At 40.3% G+C, this 17248-nt stretch overlaps 3 protein-coding genes across 4 annotated transcripts in view; 2 read left to right on the forward strand and 1 right to left on the reverse strand.

Annotated features, from left to right (window-relative positions):
• The first annotated feature begins 1327 nt into the window (after positions 1-1327).
• Positions 1328-2907, forward strand: LOC115008784 (uromodulin-like). The gene is made up of 4 exons (XM_029432612.1): positions 1328-1511; positions 2186-2426; positions 2525-2661; positions 2754-2907. The coding sequence occupies exons 2-4, from the start codon at positions 2393-2395 to the stop codon at positions 2835-2837; spliced, it is 255 nt and encodes an 84-aa protein (XP_029288472.1). The 5' UTR covers positions 1328-1511; positions 2186-2392; the 3' UTR covers positions 2838-2907.
• Positions 2908-9396: 6489 nt separating this feature from the next.
• LOC115008707 (protein phosphatase 1 regulatory subunit 3D-like) lies at positions 9397-10291 on the forward strand. Its single transcript, XM_029432459.1, is given in 2 exon segments — positions 9397-10083; positions 10085-10291. Coding segments are annotated over 2 exon segments (894 nt in total).
• Positions 10292-14571: 4280 nt separating this feature from the next.
• phactr3b (phosphatase and actin regulator 3b) overlaps positions 14572-17248 on the reverse strand; it is a 50818-nt gene continuing 48141 nt past the window's right edge. For both annotated transcript variants that reach the window (XM_029430663.1, XM_029430664.1), the window contains exons 10-13: positions 17000-17061; positions 16688-16828; positions 15504-15580; positions 14572-15128 (exon numbers count right to left, since the gene is read on the reverse strand). In XM_029430663.1, the coding sequence (XP_029286523.1) occupies positions 15113-15128; positions 15504-15580; positions 16688-16828; positions 17000-17061 (296 nt within the window). In that variant the 3' untranslated portion in view covers positions 14572-15112. The remainder of the gene's footprint in view (positions 15129-15503; positions 15581-16687; positions 16829-16999; positions 17062-17248) is intronic.

Genomic DNA, 17248 nt, shown 5'->3' on the forward strand with positions numbered 1-17248 from the left:
CAGTAGAGTCTGCTTTGGTACAGTTTGCCAAAAATATCTCTTTTGTCCTTTTCAGCAAGTGTGTGTCTTGTCTCCTGATTGTGGCCCATAATGAGGATTACTCTGGAAATGCTGTTACTCCTGCTAATGCATATTCTAATAGGATGGACAGGTAATGATGAACATATTATCGGATGACACAAAATAAACTTAAATCTTAAAGCAGTGACAAATACGAAGTTCCATTCCAGCTCTATGGAAAATTGTATTGTTTTTGTTCCGCTGACCCCATGTGGCAAAACAAATCAGTTATTGGTGCTTTAAAATAGAACATGCATGGAACAAAAAACAGTAAAGAATATTCTGATCTATATTAAATCAAAAGTATTTTTTATTTATAGTTTTATCAGTACATTGATGTAAGAAATGCTCATTAAATGTTTGCGAACCCTTATCAACTAAAAAGCGAATTAATCAAAATTACTAAAACTTACTGTACTTAATTGTTTGTATTAAATCTGTTTCAGTGCCAGAGATCCAATTTTTGTGAGGTATAATTGTATTCACACGAAAAATCATCTACCAATATTGCTTTGTTTTCTAAAACATTGATGTTTAATTATTGTTAACAGGAAATACAACCACAATGGCAAAAAACAGTCCTGACATATAATAGCTAAAGTTAACATAACCCTCCCATTAGTTGAATTTCTAATGTGAATCAAATGTTCACTTTCTTCTGTCGTTCGGTCCACCAACTCCTCAGAAAAATCTCCATGTTAGCTTTCGAATTCTTGTTTCTTTCCCAGCTAGTAACTAGGGATGTACCTGAATCCAAATACATTATTCGGGAAAGCATAAATAATGATAATTTAAACAGATATTTCTTCTCTCTAAAGTTGTTCACTATTATTCGGGAGGGAAACACTATGATGGACATCATGCGTGCGATAGATATTCTTTAATTGATTCATATCATTGTGAATGGCCAAAAGATAAAAATGGCCATTCTGTTTGCAAGATAGGTTATATGACTCACACCATTCATTTATAACGATAGTGAAAAGGAACCCAATGATTAAATGATCAAGTACAGTTACATTGTAGAAATTAGGCTTTCGCTCAATAATGCTGTAATTGCAACCTGCACTTGCCATGAGGGTTGACAGATTTTTTGCTTTCACTTCAACCAGGAATTGCCATGACAACCACAACTGTTACAATACCAGAAGGTCCCTCAGTGAGGCTGGTCGACTCTAACAGCTCCTGCTCTGGCAGAGTGGAGATCTTACACAACGGCGAGTGGGGGACGGTCTGGAATCTGGCTGATGCTCAGGTGGTTTGTCGACAGGTGGGCTGTGGCAACACTCTGGAAGCAAAACAATGGGCACATTTTGGAAGAGGCAGTGGATCAATTTGGTTAGATGATCTTCAGTGTACAGCAATGGAGTCTTTAATAACAGACTGTCCACATTGGGAAATAGGATCCCACAACTGTGGTCATCATGAAGATGCTGGTGTCATTTGTGAAGGTAAATGTGTAGACATACAGTAAGCACAGTGCAGTTGGTAATGTCCACGTATACCTAGAGAAGTCATCTTATGCTCTAGCATTATCAGGATACCGTACAGAATGGACAGGTTTCTTTTACAACAATAAGCTACATTGATAATTAAAACAGAAGTTACTGAACTCTAATTTGTACCAAACAGAATGGTCATCCTCCACCACAATACTCAAATATTAGGCATTACTTTTATGTTAAGACCATTTATTTCTAACCATAGTGAAAAGGAACCCAATGATTAAATGATTAAGTACAGTTACATTGTAGAAATTGGGCTTTTACTCAATAATATTGTAATTGCAACCTGCACTTACCATGAGGGTTGACAGATTTTTTGCTTTCACTTCAACCTGGAATTGCCACGATAACCACACCTGTTGTAATGTCCACGTATACCTATAGAAGTCATCTTGTGCTCTAGCATTATCAGGATACCGTACAGAATGTATAGGTTTCTTTTACAACAATAAGCTACATTGATAATTAAAACAGAAGTTACTGAACTCTAATTTGTACCAAACCGACACATCAGGCTAAATGTTGTGATGAGACCACAACTGTGAGTCTTCACATCACTGGATAAAATAATTATATTGCAGGGGGGAAATACATCTCTAATTGTCTTTCTTTCTTCTCAGCAATCGGGGTGGCCTCTTGGGATCAGGTACCAAACCCATAGCCTCCATGACTCTTTTCCACGGCGCCAACTATTTACACAGCTACCCAGCAGGCCAGGTCACTCTGCCGCTGGGCTCTGCCTTACATGTAGAAGTGTTGGTGGATGAGTGATCCAAGTTCTGCAGTTGTTCTGGAGGATTGCTATACCACTCACTCCTCAAACCCCGATGACCCCATCCGAGACTATCTCATTCGTTCCAGGTATGTGTCTTTCCTACTTTAGATGGACTGGAGTGGAAAATGTGAAATATATGGTGATGTGTAATGGTCCTAATGACTTAGTCCGACATCTTTGCCAGGTGTCCTTCTGCCTCTCGTCATGTCCCGCCGTGCTCGTTTCTCTGCCCTGCTCTTTAATCTCCAGAATGATCAGCCAAACCTCTTCCATCACTGCACACTATGCATGTGTGACAAGAGGATCCACAACTGTGTTCCAGTAAGTCAGACACTCATCAATCAACAATCAATGCTTTATATCCAAACACTGGCTATAGGTGTCTAATCATGCTACCCCCTCTGCCCTCACAGCGCTGCAGACGAAGGACATATCGCTCTCCTGTCTACCAAGATCCGATCCATTCCATCACCATTGGACCAATCACGTTCAAGTGAAAAATACAATCCGGTATCAGAGCAGATGTCTCAGCACTGTGATTTGTTTGGAAGTTATGTTTCCTTTTTCTTTCATCTTGGTCTTTTGCAAGCACATTTTAATGATATCTTTATTTTTCGATCACCCTGTGATATCCTTCCTGTCTATACATTATGTAGGCTATGGTTAATGGTGGTTCTGTTTTAGCTAATCAACAACAACATGTTCATGTCTTAACTGTAACTTGATTTTTTTGTAAAAGACACGATAAACACATTTAAAGGTACACTAATAACAACACAGGTTGTGGGTTTGGGGCGATATGGCAAACATATTCTATCCCATTATAGCATATTTCTGGTAATTCAATAAATAATAGTTCATGTGAAACAGCAACATGTTAAAGCCTATTTATGTATACTCTTCTGTGAATTAAAAACTTAAGCAAATTAAGTACTGAGTATGTTCTCATTTATTTAAGAGTGCAAAATTAACATAACAGTGAATAAATGCTGTTGGACAGCACTACACACACTTTATTTTAACCAACATTTGGGTTCATTATTCTCCCCCAGTATTATGCAGAGAGAAGCCTGTCCCGAGCTGTATGCACTATTGTATTCTGGGGTAATGGATTTTAATAAATATTGATATTATTCACCCATCTTGCATACATACTGGCACTGAGAGGCTCTACCCCCATGTGGACTGACAGGTGTATTACATGCTTTTATATGACACTTGGTTTGATGTTTGATGGCCATCTAGTAAAAGCAAATAAGCTAAAAAGGTTAAGGTTCCATTCAGTGCTTCTAACCAACACGTGTTGTGTGTATCCTTGAGGCTCAGTAAACATACTGAATGCCTTTCCTTCTTCAGAAAACATTTGCAATTTGCATTGACTTACTTCTGCTGTTGTGTCAAAGTCTGTTTCCCTTTACCTTAACCTTAACCCTTAGCCCTAACCCAACCAGTTATCTTTGTGAGGCCTAACCATAACCTATCCTGAGCCCTGATCCCATCACTGAGAGCAGCACTATGGAGAACACTACTCAAAAGGAGTAGTGTCAAAAGTTGTTTCAAAGGCGGAAGAGACTTGTGGTGCCCAAATAACAACGCAGCGTGTGGTGTCTGGTAGGACTGCATGTGTCCTCTGAGATATAAACAAAACCAGAACCAGAAGCTTTTCTCAAACATTTCTTCAAAATGCTTTAAGTGGTCAAAAAACACACAGTTTGTGTACTAAACCCTTTATAGTTAAAGTTGAGAAGTATTTCTGCTGACTCTTAATGGTATGAAAAAAGGCACTACATATAGTAGAGCTCAAGGTGCAGCAAACAGAAAGACAGACACACTTAAGAGACTAGCTGGTGAACATAGTGCAGGATTTATCATCTAAAGCAGTGGTTCTCAACATTTTTCAGGCTAATTGTCTATCCTGAATTTTAATGTTGATTATTATTTTGTTTATATTATTCTGATTATTATTGTTAGTATTTATTATTTATTGTACATATTGATTATATTCATTTTGTATAAATGTTTCTATCATTAGACTGCTATATTAAGTTGTTATAAAAACTCAAATTCTCTGAGAATGAAGTTACATAATAATATTTCAAAATAATAATACATATTATATTATTTAAGTATTTTGTTGTTGTTTTTACCTTTTATTGCCCTAATACACCATGTACCCAGGGAACAAACAAAGACATTTTATTCAGGAGTGTTAAACAAATACAACAGTAAGAAGTTTGAGATTCAAACGTTAATCTGTGTCATACACTGCAGCCAATCAGAAACAGGTCAGACATTCAAACTTTAATTGGTGTTAAACACAGCAGCCTCAGAAATTCAAAACAATGTTCCAACGATAAACGAGCACAAAGGAACAAGTCTGAGGCACTGCCCCCCCCCCCCAACGGAACTCCGTGTTTTTATATATATATTGCGCCAAAGCAGAACTCACTTTTCACATTGAACAGGTGCTCTTTTAGTAAATAAACTAAACGCTTATGGTATTTATCTAGTTTATGTGCACGTTTCTGTCTACTATGTTGCTGCTTTGTACATTCACATTCTTTCCTCTGCTATGTTTTGCGAAGGGCGGGGCTCCGCTCCCGACACACACACACACACACGTGCGCACGCACACCTACAGTACAGTCAGAGACAGAGCGGAGGAAAGGAAAGGAGAGAACTACAAAGTGCAAAAAAGTCAAAAATCCAACATATTAATTATAAATGGAGCGACGTCGACCTCAACGTTCAGAAACTCAGGCGAAAATATTCACATTTTTTAAAGGCACACAGCCTGAATCAGCAGCAGTGATGCAGATGTTAGCTCTGCTGGTGTTAGCTCTGCTGATGTTAGCTCTGCTACAACGAGCAGCTCATATGCTGCTGGTCCAAGTCCCGACCAGAGCGTTAGTTTGTTAAAATTAATTCAGATTAGTTTTATTCATGGTGTATCCTTGGAAAAACATTCATGCTTTTGAGCAGTGGCGGCTGAGGGTGGCGGCGCTGCTTTTTTTCAAGCAGCACTCCTCAGCAAAATAAAAATTAAAGTCTAAAAACAACACAAAGTTGCCTGAACACTGGTCAGAATCAATTCAGAATTTGGTTTATTGGCAAGTAAATTTACACATACAAGGATGTATGCATTTATGCACCATGCCTCATCTTTTTTTCAAATCTCAGATTTAACAACATAGCAGAGCCCAGGGGTCTTCAACGTTCTTCAGGCCAAGGACCCCTACTATATATTAGGGGACGGACATAATATTATCTGTTTTTATATATAGATTTGCTTTAGCAGCAGAACTGAGAAGTTCACAATTCAAACAATTCTGAATAAAAACTGATTGTCACAACAAAATAACATAACATTTTAAAAACTGATTGAGAATTTAAGACAAAAATGAATTAGATGCTACTGGTGATATTTTTGGATACTACAGTATGTGATATGCTGTGTGGCAGACTTTGTGTTACATGGAGGAATTTTGTTGTAAATGTTTTGCTAAATTATAATTGTGTAATGCATCGTTTGGTAGAGGATTGTCTTCACTAGCTTTTAGTGGGAACCTCCAGTTGTTATTGATATCCAACATAATATATGAATTAATAGAAATAAAACATTTACAACTGCAACATTAATGGATTACTATAATAATTCCTTTATTAGTGATTTATTTATAATTGACAAGCTTTTTCTCATGTCTTATTAGAAAGTGAAAAACTCAAGACCCTTTATTAATAACTTACTAACGTCTGCAGCTGAACTACAGATCAATCAAAGAGCATTCCTCAGTTGATTGATAAGCACATCTGTCTTTACTGTAAACCCCCATCTTGTGTGAACAAAAGGAAGACTGACCTGGAAGCTCTTCTTGACTTCCTGACCTTTGAATTAGCTATAAATACTGAAGCAGGGACAGCTGCTCCTTTGAGCAGCACGACAGCCTTACAACCTGTATGTGTGAGATTGATCATCTTTTGTATGAATAAACTCAGCTCCTTCTTGCAACAATATAGATTAAAACTCTTATTTGGATCCTGACTTCGTGGTGTTATTAAGAATATTTTTCCGACAGTTGCTGATGGAGGTTGTAGGTGGAGGTTTTGTGGAATCCTCCACGTGCATTTTGTACACATGTTCTTACAGTCACCTCATCTCTGTGATCTGAAGGTTATACAATCAGCCTGAGATCAACTCCATATCTAAATATGAATCTCCAGATCTGACTGCAGCCTCAGTCTTATTCACCATTATCCACAGACTTATTTATTTAGCTTATCTATATATAAATACAACTAATGAAAGCACTTGTTATTGCATCATTAGTGATGCAGACCTGTTGTTGTCGTTACACAGAAGGCCGATCATTCCGCACAGACAATATTTGAGTTTCGTGAAACATATATTTAACTTCTTTAAAAAATAAATGTAGGCTATCAGCTTAAAGCTTATAGTTAGGGCTGGCTCAGGTTTGCCTTGGATCAGCCCCTGCCGGGGGACACCTCCCTGCTCTCTTCCTTCTCTTCCTCTTTCCTCCCCTCCCTCTCTTCTTCTCCCTCTCTATCTGTATGCATTTATGTAAATGTATGTTATTGACTCATCATCCGGGGCATCATCCCCAGAGTGTTTGTCTCTCATGTGGCAGGTTGCCACTGATAAAGTTTACGTCAGGATCAGGAATCGTGGCTGCGCCTGCTGCCCTGGTCCTGCTGGACACCGGGAAGCCTTTTTGACATTTTCCTGGATTCATCCAAACTTTCTCTTTTTCAACACAACATCATTTCTGTCAAATGTTGTATTTGTACTATGTTGTTTATCCTGTACATGCGACATCTATTACAGTCTGTCCGTCCTGGGAGAGGGATCCCTCCTCAGTCTCTCCCTGAGGTTTCTTCCATTTTTCCCCCTTTAATTATGGGGTTTCTTTTAGGAAGTTTTTCCTTGTGCGATGCAAGGGTCTAAGGACAGAGGGTGCCATAACCTGTACAGTCTGTAAAGCACACTGAGACAAATGTGTCATTTGTGATATTGGGCTATATAAATAAATTTGATTTGATTTGATTTGATTTGATCTACCACTGACTGCATATTTGGGTTGTCATTAAGATTTTTAAAATCGCTTTGGCTCAGACAGCAAAAAAAGAAGCTAAATCTGCGAGTTCATATCACAGCCTGAGTCAGTGACGTGCGGTGAGGTCTCATATCAGCATTCTTTACACACACACACACACACACACACACACACACACACACACACACACACACACACACACACACACACACACACACACACACACACACACACACAGGTAAGGTGCATATTTGGCCAAAAAAGAGAGGTACATGTATTGGGCTCACGTGCGCCCTCTTCAGTTTGGGCTCACGTGCGCCCTCTTCAGTGCGACAGAGTACTGTCTGCCTCACCTGGCCTGAGTGAAGGACTAACACGTGAAAGTTGTAAAAAGCTGTACAGTCCACCATGCTGGATGTGTTACCCATGCCATACATCGTTAGAAATCTTCGAATCTCGTCTATTGAGGATTTTGAGATCACTATCACAACAGCAGGTACAATCAGCTCCTCAAACTCAGGGAAGTGACGTCAGGGGAGTCAGGGGAGGCAGATAACAATAAAATAAATATAAATGTATATTTGTCCACTTTGTGCTATAACTGCATTTTCTGTATAATTCCAATAATTTTGATCATTGTTATAGTCACAATCGCTGAATTTGCGTATCCTCTGTTCAGATACAGGAGAGATGCGAGCTGAGGCAGCGACGAGCTGAGCCTCCCCTCGGATTGCGCAATCCCTCGCAAACTAGGTTGAGCGCAGGCATTTGGCGCGTGCCTGTTGCTATCTCTCTGTATGTCGCCAACAGACACTTTTATTATGCGTCCTGACTTTCCATAGTCCAGTTAATGTATATAATGTATGTGTGTAACATATTTATATTTACATCTTGCTGATGTGACATAAAACCATAGTGAGACGACACCAGGTGAGGCAGACACTACATGAGCCCAATACATGTACCTCTCTGAGCCGCTATAAATGTAACGTTCTTTTTTGGCCAAATATGTACCTTACCTGTGTGTGTGTGTGTGTGTGTGTGTGTGTGTGTGTGTGTGTGTGTGTGTGTGTGTGTGTGTGTGTGTGTGTGTGTGTAGATCATACATGTAGAAGGGACAGTGAATTTTTTGCGACCCCCTGTTGAAGACCTCTGGTTTAAGATATGTATATTTATTTCTTCTTTCTTCTAAGTTTTGTCACCAAAGAGGACAAAATGCTACATCTCAAAATATATTTATACTTAAAATGAAATGCAAACACTCAAACATTAACATACAGTGACACAATTAAAACAAATTGCATATCATAGAGGTAGTTGTTTGATGTTTTTCTTGGCACTCTGTGAATCAAGATAGCTAGTAACTATAGTCGTAGTAACTATAAAGAAGGCCTGTTCAGAGACGACCTGCTATAAATATTCACTCTACACCTCCCATCCCCAGTTAAGGTCTCATGTTATATGTCAAGGGCTGAGCTCAAAGGGTGGCAGCAGACAGTTTGGTATTCGGATCAAGTTTGTCCCTGATCGCTTTGTATGCAGGTTGTGTTGTTTATTAAGTCTTCTTACTACATCGTCTGCGGTCTGTGGTTTGCAAAAGCTTTATTATTTTTTGCTCAAGAAGTTTGTGTGTATGGTTTCCTGTGGAGTGTTGGTGGTATTTGCTGGCAGAGACAGGCTGTCTGGCATCTGGTGGCAGTTGGATTCATAGCAACTTTGCTTTCAGACAGTGAACGAGGTCAATGCCCGAGGCAGGCTCAACAACAGAACACAAGAAGTCTCTGCTGCAAAAGGTTTGCTACTTTTAGCATGAAGCAATATTTGCATTGTTTTATATTTTAAGCATTTGATTGATGGACTTGTGAGATGATTGCAAATTTGTCTAGAAAACTTGCAGTTGTAACAGTATATTTGCTTGTGCTGTTTGAAAGACTGAATGATTAGATTATAGATGGACTGGTTTGTTTCTCAAGGTGTGACAAACATGGCCAGTTGTGGTGAGAAAAGTCGGACCCAGCCTCAGTTCATCAGTGGCTCAAGTAACGTATGCGCCACGAGAAACGTCACCACCCGTCTTCGAGACATTTATGATCCCAAGCCTTCTCTGAAAGCCCCAGTCCGGATACGCCCTCCAGGTCCAAGACCTCCCTCAGTAAAAGAGCTCAATTTAAAGCAAAGCTTTGCCAGTGATCCTCCAACCAAGACGATCATGAGGAGACGAACTCAGTCTCTTCCTTCATCAGCAGAGACAAAAAAGGAACTTCGTAGCCTGCAGGTACGCTTTGTGGACTCATTGGGCCTCGAGTTAGAGGATGTTAAGGTCTTCAAAGTTCAAGAGCAGCCCCTAATACCCCAGCATGTCATGTTCAGACTGCTGATGAGCTCTGAGCTGGCTTTCGGGAAGTCACTGGAGCTGTCCCTGCCTTACTTCAAACCTTGTTTCCCTGAAAATATGAAGGCTCAAGCAGACTTCCTGAAGCGCCTCTGCACTCAGGGCGTGTGTCTGGAGCAGGTCGTGTGTTCAGAGCAGGGGATAACGGGCACTATACAAGTTCTGAACTTAGCTTATGAGAAGGAAGTCACAGTGCACTACTCTTTCACCAACTGGAGAACACACACGGAAACAACAGCATCCTGGGTGTCCAGCGGGTACGGTGGTGAGTGCGACGCTTCCAGAGGCCGATATCTTCAGATTTCGTCTACCTGTCCCACCCTTCCTTCTGCAGCCAGGAGCCATGTTAGAGTTTGCCATCTGCTACCACGTAAAAGGATGTAATCGTTGGGACAACAACAGTGGGCATAATTATAAACTATCATGCCACAGTTACAAGGTGACTGTGCCTAGAGAGTGTGAGGACAGCATGCTGCATTTTACCTGAGTGTCCACATGGGGGCGCTGTAACACCTGCACACAGGTATGGGGGATAAAACATGCTTGTTCAGTAACTATGTTTCCCTTTACTTAAAACATGCAGAGGTGGAATGTAACTTCATACAATTACTCTCTACTTAGTAACATTTTGAGGTACTTTTCCACTATATACTGTATTTTTTACTCCTGCTTACATGTTAATGCATCAGTACTGATCAGTCAAAATGTATAATGATATTACACTGACCTTGTTGATGCACAATTTTTTACTTTACTTTTGATACTTTAAATACATCTAGCTGAAAATACTTCTGCACTTTTATTTAAGTAACATTTTAAATGCAGCCGTTTTACGTGTAATTAAGTATTACAGTGATTGTTACTTTTATTTAATTGAAGGATCTGAATCCTTTTAGAAAATGCACAATGGTTCTTGATAAAGTGAATGTTATTCTGTATTACAAAACAGCTTCTTGATAGTTTGATTTATTGCATTAGTTTGAGTACAGTGAAACATCAGCATCTGTTCAGCTTCACCATATTTATAGTTCAGCCTTAAAGGGGTATGCCATCATAAATTGTGTTGCATGTGACCCCTGAACTAAAATGAGTTTGACACCCCTGTATTACATTCAGCTGAAAACTTAAAATAAAAGAAAGTGTACAGTATACTGCTTGTGAGTTGAGTGATGGGCTGGTTTACTCATTGGCTCTATGGAGCGGGCTGTGATGTCTGCTCCAGTTTATATGTAATCCACACCCTCCTCGCCAAAACAGTGACAAAAAGTTGAAACTGAAAAAAAGAGTGACATGAAGAAAAGATCATTAAAAAAACATCAAAACACAAAAAATATCAAATCATTTTTAATGCCTGTGTTTTACTTTAAAGTGGACATGTTTCCTTTTCTTAATGCCAAGTTTAATTTTCGATGCCAAACTTACTGTCACTGTTATAGCTCCATGTTTCGGGCTCTCAGAGGCAGACAAGGGGTTCAAGTCATTTGGTCCAAGTCTCAAATAAGTCCCAAGTCAAGTCACAGGTTAAATCGAGTCCTTAATTAAGGCAAGTTGTCCTGTCTTTATAAAGACAAAATACAAGGTATTAGTAACTGATAATGTAAAACATAAAATGAACACAGACAAGTCATTCATGTCTCGAGTCACAAGTTCACCTCCAAGTCCAAATCGAGTCTCAAGTCATTTATTTTCTGTCAAGTCAAGTTACAAGTCATCAAGACAATTACTTGGGTCCACATCTCTGCCCTCATACGATGACGTATTGCACTGTAGCAGTTACTGGGAGGCACAGTGGAGGAAGGCTTGTAAACTGTAGCACAACCAAACAAGAAATGCTCTTCGTGCTGTGAGGCTTCAACATGTCCTCAGTACTTGAAGTGAAGTCATTGTTTGTCCTAAACGTTAGACACACATCCCCTCAGTGGTTCTGTGCTGCCTGGGTTTCATCGCTCCTGCACGCTGCTCGTTTGTATTGATGTTCTTCACTGACGCTCTTAGCTGTGATGCCAGTGTGTTGTCGGGGCACACATCCGTACTGCCTCACAGCGCTGTGCCTTTATTTGGGTCTGTCATCTTGTGCTAGTTGCCAGTAGTTATATAAGAGGCCTCCATATTAGGAGCTCGATAGTGACGTTTGCTCCGGAGACTGGCAGGGATTGAAATGTGAAAATTGAGGCTTCATTATTATGATTACCAGTTGCGTGTTTAAAACACCATTGTGGCCTGTGTTTTCTGGCATAAAGGAACTGTGTAATATTGGTTCAGTTGGTCATGACTGATTTCCTCATATGAATATTAATTTGAAGTCACAACATTTCTGAGTATTGATCTGATGCAGTGCAGCTCAAATACTGTCTCATAATGGACAAGTGTCAATATAGCACTTAAACTACTTATATACATTTATAATTGGTTAATACATCCAGTCATGTTATGCCACTCATCTGGGTCCATTTAATTGATTATATTATTATGAATTATTGTTACTTACTGCTGCAAAGTACTGGGGAAAAAGTGATATAATACATAATTCTAGGCAATATTGTCCCTTCTGGTTTTTCATCATACTTTGGTTGGAATGGTCATGAAACAGGCAGTAAACTGAATTTGAAATAGTATTAAAAAAGGTCTTAAAACATTTTAAGATTACATTTGGTGAACGCTGCAGAAACCCTGTCTGTCATAATATTTCAAACATAACCTGGTTACTGTAATATTTAGTGCTTGACCTTTTCTTTGACATAACACGCAGTTAAGCTTACATAATGCACCTGAACAATAGATATTGTTTCTGGCAAAAAGGTTTTCAAGGAATAAATGCAAAAAAAGGAAGAAATTGTCCAAAATATGACGTGATTTAAAATCCAAAGCCTAGTTTTAAACCAGAAGGTCATCACGTTTACAGTTGGCATAAAAGCGCTGAACATATGTTAGGCGTGTTTTCCGTTGGCCTCCACCTACCTGAGGGACGCCCGGAAGTCAGGGTATCCCCCTTACGCGCCATGAGAGTGTCCCGTGTTGCACCCACGCAGCTCCACAGGTTCCTGGGCTGTTCAGCACCAGACTGTGAGCCGCCGCAGCTCTCGGCCGGTAGCGGCTCGTTTCTTTACTCCAGACAGCGAGCGGTCCTGGACTACAGTGTCATTTTAACTGGAGCCGCCATCTGCTCCTCCACCAGTGCCAGCACGCAGGCTGTGACTCACAGAACCTGCATGTTGTTTCAGAAAAGAAGCTGAAAACTACACATCCAATCCGAACGTGCCTGATGAAGAGGTTACCGTGCCAGGGCTGCTTCCATTTCTTCCCCATATTTATTATCAGGAGAGAGGTTTCTACCTTCTGAAAGAGGCTTTTCAATGGTCACAGGGAGTCAGAACTCACTCCAAATTGGACAAATGGAGTCAGGTTGACTTTGTTTCATGAGGGGATTTAACCTAACTAACCTGCTTAATGGACTACAAATTATGTCCTCATTTCAGAGACGCCTCCACAACACGAGGAGAAGAAGCAGGTCACTGCCTGCGCTTGTAAACTAATCGCTGCTTAATCTCATGCAACAAAGTGAACTTCACTACGATTGTATTATCTGCTTAGTAAAGCGTGGAAATGATTAGATAAATCTGAGGGGATAACAACCCATTTATGACGTTTAGTCGGGAATTATCACCTTAATTCTGACCTTTGTGAGAACATTTTTGAAATATCACCATCAATATCATCATTTCTGTTATGCCATGATATTAAAGAGGCCGTATTATGCTCATTTTCAGGTTCATACTTGTATTCTGAGTTTCTACTAGAACCTGTTTACATACTTTAATGTTCAAAAAAGACATTATTTTCCTCATACTATCTGCTTCAAAATACCCTCTGTCCGAAACGCTTTGTTTTAGCATCTGTCTCTTTAAGCCTCCCTCACGAAAAAAATCCAGTCTTGCGAGAAAAGTATGGCGCACCTCTATTAAGGTACTTCTCAAGCTCAGCGGTGGAGATCCTCAGATGGGGGGGCCACATCTGAATACTTTATTGAATCCCATGTTTTCTGACCCAGATGTGCACAAGCAGGTTTTCATATTACAGTGGAACCTGCTTATAGTGATCACGTCTGTGCGGGTCAGATTGATCAGTATAAATATATGGATATTATTATTTGATAATACCATCTAATTGACATTTGTATATTTAACACATGAATATAAAGTAATGAAAGTGCAGCGTCACTTTTTACTGGCTTGCTTTCATTTCTCCTGCCTTTTGAAACGAACGGCGCCCTTTTTCCGGTGCTCCTCGCTCACCCGACTCCGGGCACTGTGGTCATGGAGGGAGACGTAGTATGTCTGTAACCACAGGTCACTTCTCTGTGTGCATCTGTGTTCTGCAGACTTCACAATGTAGCCTGAGGAACACCAAGTTTTGCTGCGGCCCGTCAGCTCATTATTGGCAGTTTGTCATGAGACAAAGTTTTTCACTGAAAGAAAAGGACTTTCATTTTCCCGTCAGGTCACCAGCCGGAGAGCAGACAGGTTACTCTGAGGCACAGTATCAAGAGAGGAAAGTAATAATACAATAACTGTAGTTTAAAAATGTTTTCAAGATGCTGTCATGTATGAACAGACCCAGCATGAACACTGTAGGCAGACTGCTTGATTACTTTAAGCAAATTATTTAAACATTTGTATAGGAATGGTTCTGTCCCAAGCTTTTTGACCCATATAAGCGGTGCGTCCCCTTTAAAATGTGTTTTGAAAAACTTTGAAATCACACTAATATACACGAGACAAACAGAGTTTGTTAGAAATTGAAAACCTGTATTGTGCAGACAATAAATAGCGCTTACAAAGGGAATTTTGTCTTTTACACAGACAAGGTTTCTGTTTATACTGTTGATATGAAACGCATCTCCACCTGAATCAGTGGGACTCAGATGCAGCTCGGGTAAGTGACGACTAATACTGGAGTGGGACTGCTCGACTCGGTCACATGCATATTTCCCCCCTGTGGCATCAAAAAGGACGTCTTTCAAAAGAGTCTGTTTACAAAAAGAAGTCTCTGCTTGTCTATGGCGAACGCATGACCTTGACTCTCCTCGCTCCTCTGACAAGGTGAAGGGAGGGTTCAGGAGATGTTCCTCTGAGCAGAAGTGGAGCTCCCCATCCACCAGCAGCTCCATTTCCAGAGACATAGCCTCCAATCTTCACTGGAAACAAATACCAGGACGCCCACTAACTGTGGGCCAGGGCGCTGGAAGACTGCGTGCAAGGCCTTCACTGACAGAACCAGATATCAGCAACTCTTCACAGAAGAAACCTTGCTATGGCCGGTGGAACCTGGAAAGAAAAGAGGGGAAAGTTTGAGCGTGGGCTGAAATATTCACATACTGGGGTTTCATCAATCAAAAGTTCTATTATTAGCCCAACGGACAGAGCTCAGCCAATGGCCTCTCCTTACTAATAGGGTCTTGCGTAAGCAAGCTATAGCTACAGACAGTTTTGACGAAAGCAAAACGTAAGCTAAATACATACGGACATTCATTATAGTGGAGAGGCTCGTCTCAAGGGGCCTGGTTGCAGCTAAATTTAAGCCCCACTCTGCACCCACTGATGTGAAACTGTTGGGTAATGCACCTTTGAGTCTTTTCACAATGTCACACTGACCCTCTTAGTCATCGTCCACTAACAGTAAAGCATGCAGAGCGAACCCACCTCGTCAGATGCTTGCTCGAAGTATGAACTTCCATCTCGTTACTTTTGAACTCGTTCAGCTCCTTCCGTATCGCTGCCTGCGGAACAAAAGCAACATGAGGCGTGAGCACAGGTGTGTCCCTTCATACAGGCGTGCAAGTCGCTCAGGTGCTGAAGCTCACATGAGGATGGAGAAGCATCTGTTGTTTAGGTGCAGATTATGTAAGCAGGAGTTTATATAGACGCGGTGTCTAAGAGTTTTAAGGCCACATAGAATGCAATTAAGCACCTGGACAATAGGGCCTAGAATGATCTATTATTATATCACTTTTTTTCCTTCTCAGCATTATGTAACAATAATTCATAATAATATAATTAATTAAATGAATGTGGACCCAGATAGCATAACAGGAATGGATGGAATAACCCAGTCATATAAACGCTGAATTAACACTTTCCTGCCACATTATGCAACGATAAGCTTCATATCTACTGTAGCTGGCAGTAGTGAGTGTTTGGGTCTGATCGTGCTGACTGAGGATTAAACACAACACACCGTCACTACACTTTAGTTTATAGTTGTATAATGTCTCCTATATTTTTACTTTTGTAAACACTTTCTAACCCTAACCCTAACCCTAACACCTTTTTGAAGAGGGGTTCTCAACCTTTTGTAACTTAAGGCTCACTTCTGATTGGTAAAGGATTTCTGAGGAGCACCTTTCCAAATAAATAAGAAAAAAATCGAAATAAAATGACATAAAAAAGAGAAAAAGTAAACTGGGCTGTAAACATGTGTTATGCCTCCTGCAGCTGTAATAACCACAAACAATCTTTGTGTCACTGCATCCGCGGTTAGCTAAACGTGACAAAACCGTCGTGATTGGCTGTTGTGATATTACTGGTCATTGAAATGATGCATTTTAATTTGACTTTATTTTATTTATGTGATTTAGCTTGGTAAATTACCAAATAATATCGTTTTTAATTTAATATAAGCATTTGACAGTATCTCTAAGTACCACTAGATGGCGCTCTGAGGCCCAGTGTATAAAAATTGCTTTTTTATAATACTTTTGAAGACCTGCAGAAACCCTGCAGAGAGGCTGACACAGGTCTACTTCACAAAGAGAGTCAGAATATGGACAATATGGACTACTTTTAATATTTAAAAAGCCGGTGGTGCTGTCCTGTCTTTTAGCTACCTTGTCAGCAGCTGACAGTCGGGTCCAGGGCTTGTCAGCTCGCCTGTCGTAGTCCTGAGCTTTGGCAACTTCCACATAGTCACTGAAACGAATGAGGATCTTTCTGTCCCGCAGTTCGTCCACTGTCGGTCGCTGGTTCAGCTGGAAAACAAGGATAAATGTCAATGTCACCAAAGAGATTGATGATAGAAATTAACAGCAGCAGCTCGAGTATTGAGGTTCTGTGTTGTCCTGGGGGCTGGTCCGTTGCCTAAATGTGGTATAAACTTGTATAAACTTTAGGAAAGTGCTCAGATGACTGCAGCTGCCTACCTTTCTGTTCAGACGCTGTTTGATTTCCCTCCTCTCCTCCTGTTCGGTCTGGTCATTTCTTTCTGTAGACACAAAAAAAAAGCCAAATATTATAACCAAAAGTAAGTCAAAATCCTTTAGTTGTATAGATACACGGCCCCTGATTATTTCATGAGACTGGACGGTTGATGAAGTCTGTGATTAACGGAGCTAATGTGTGTGATCCGCCTCATGTCAATACTCCTCAGGGAGTCTGCAGGAGTGCTGCGG

Source organism: Cottoperca gobio, chromosome 5, assembly GCF_900634415.1.
Source record: "Cottoperca gobio chromosome 5, fCotGob3.1, whole genome shotgun sequence".
Classification (NCBI taxonomy): Eukaryota; Metazoa; Chordata; class Actinopteri; order Perciformes; family Bovichtidae; genus Cottoperca; species Cottoperca gobio.

Coding starts and splice junctions, on each gene's coding strand:
- LOC115008784 (XM_029432612.1), top strand. CDS start 2,393: ATGACCCCATCCGAGACTATCTCATTCGTTCCAG. Junction 2,427..2,524: donor GACTATCTCATTCGTTCCAG/GTATGTGTCTTT, acceptor CATCTTTGCCAG/GTGTCCTTCTGCCTCTCGTC. Junction 2,662..2,753: donor GGATCCACAACTGTGTTCCA/GTAAGTCAGACA, acceptor CTGCCCTCACAG/CGCTGCAGACGAAGGACATA.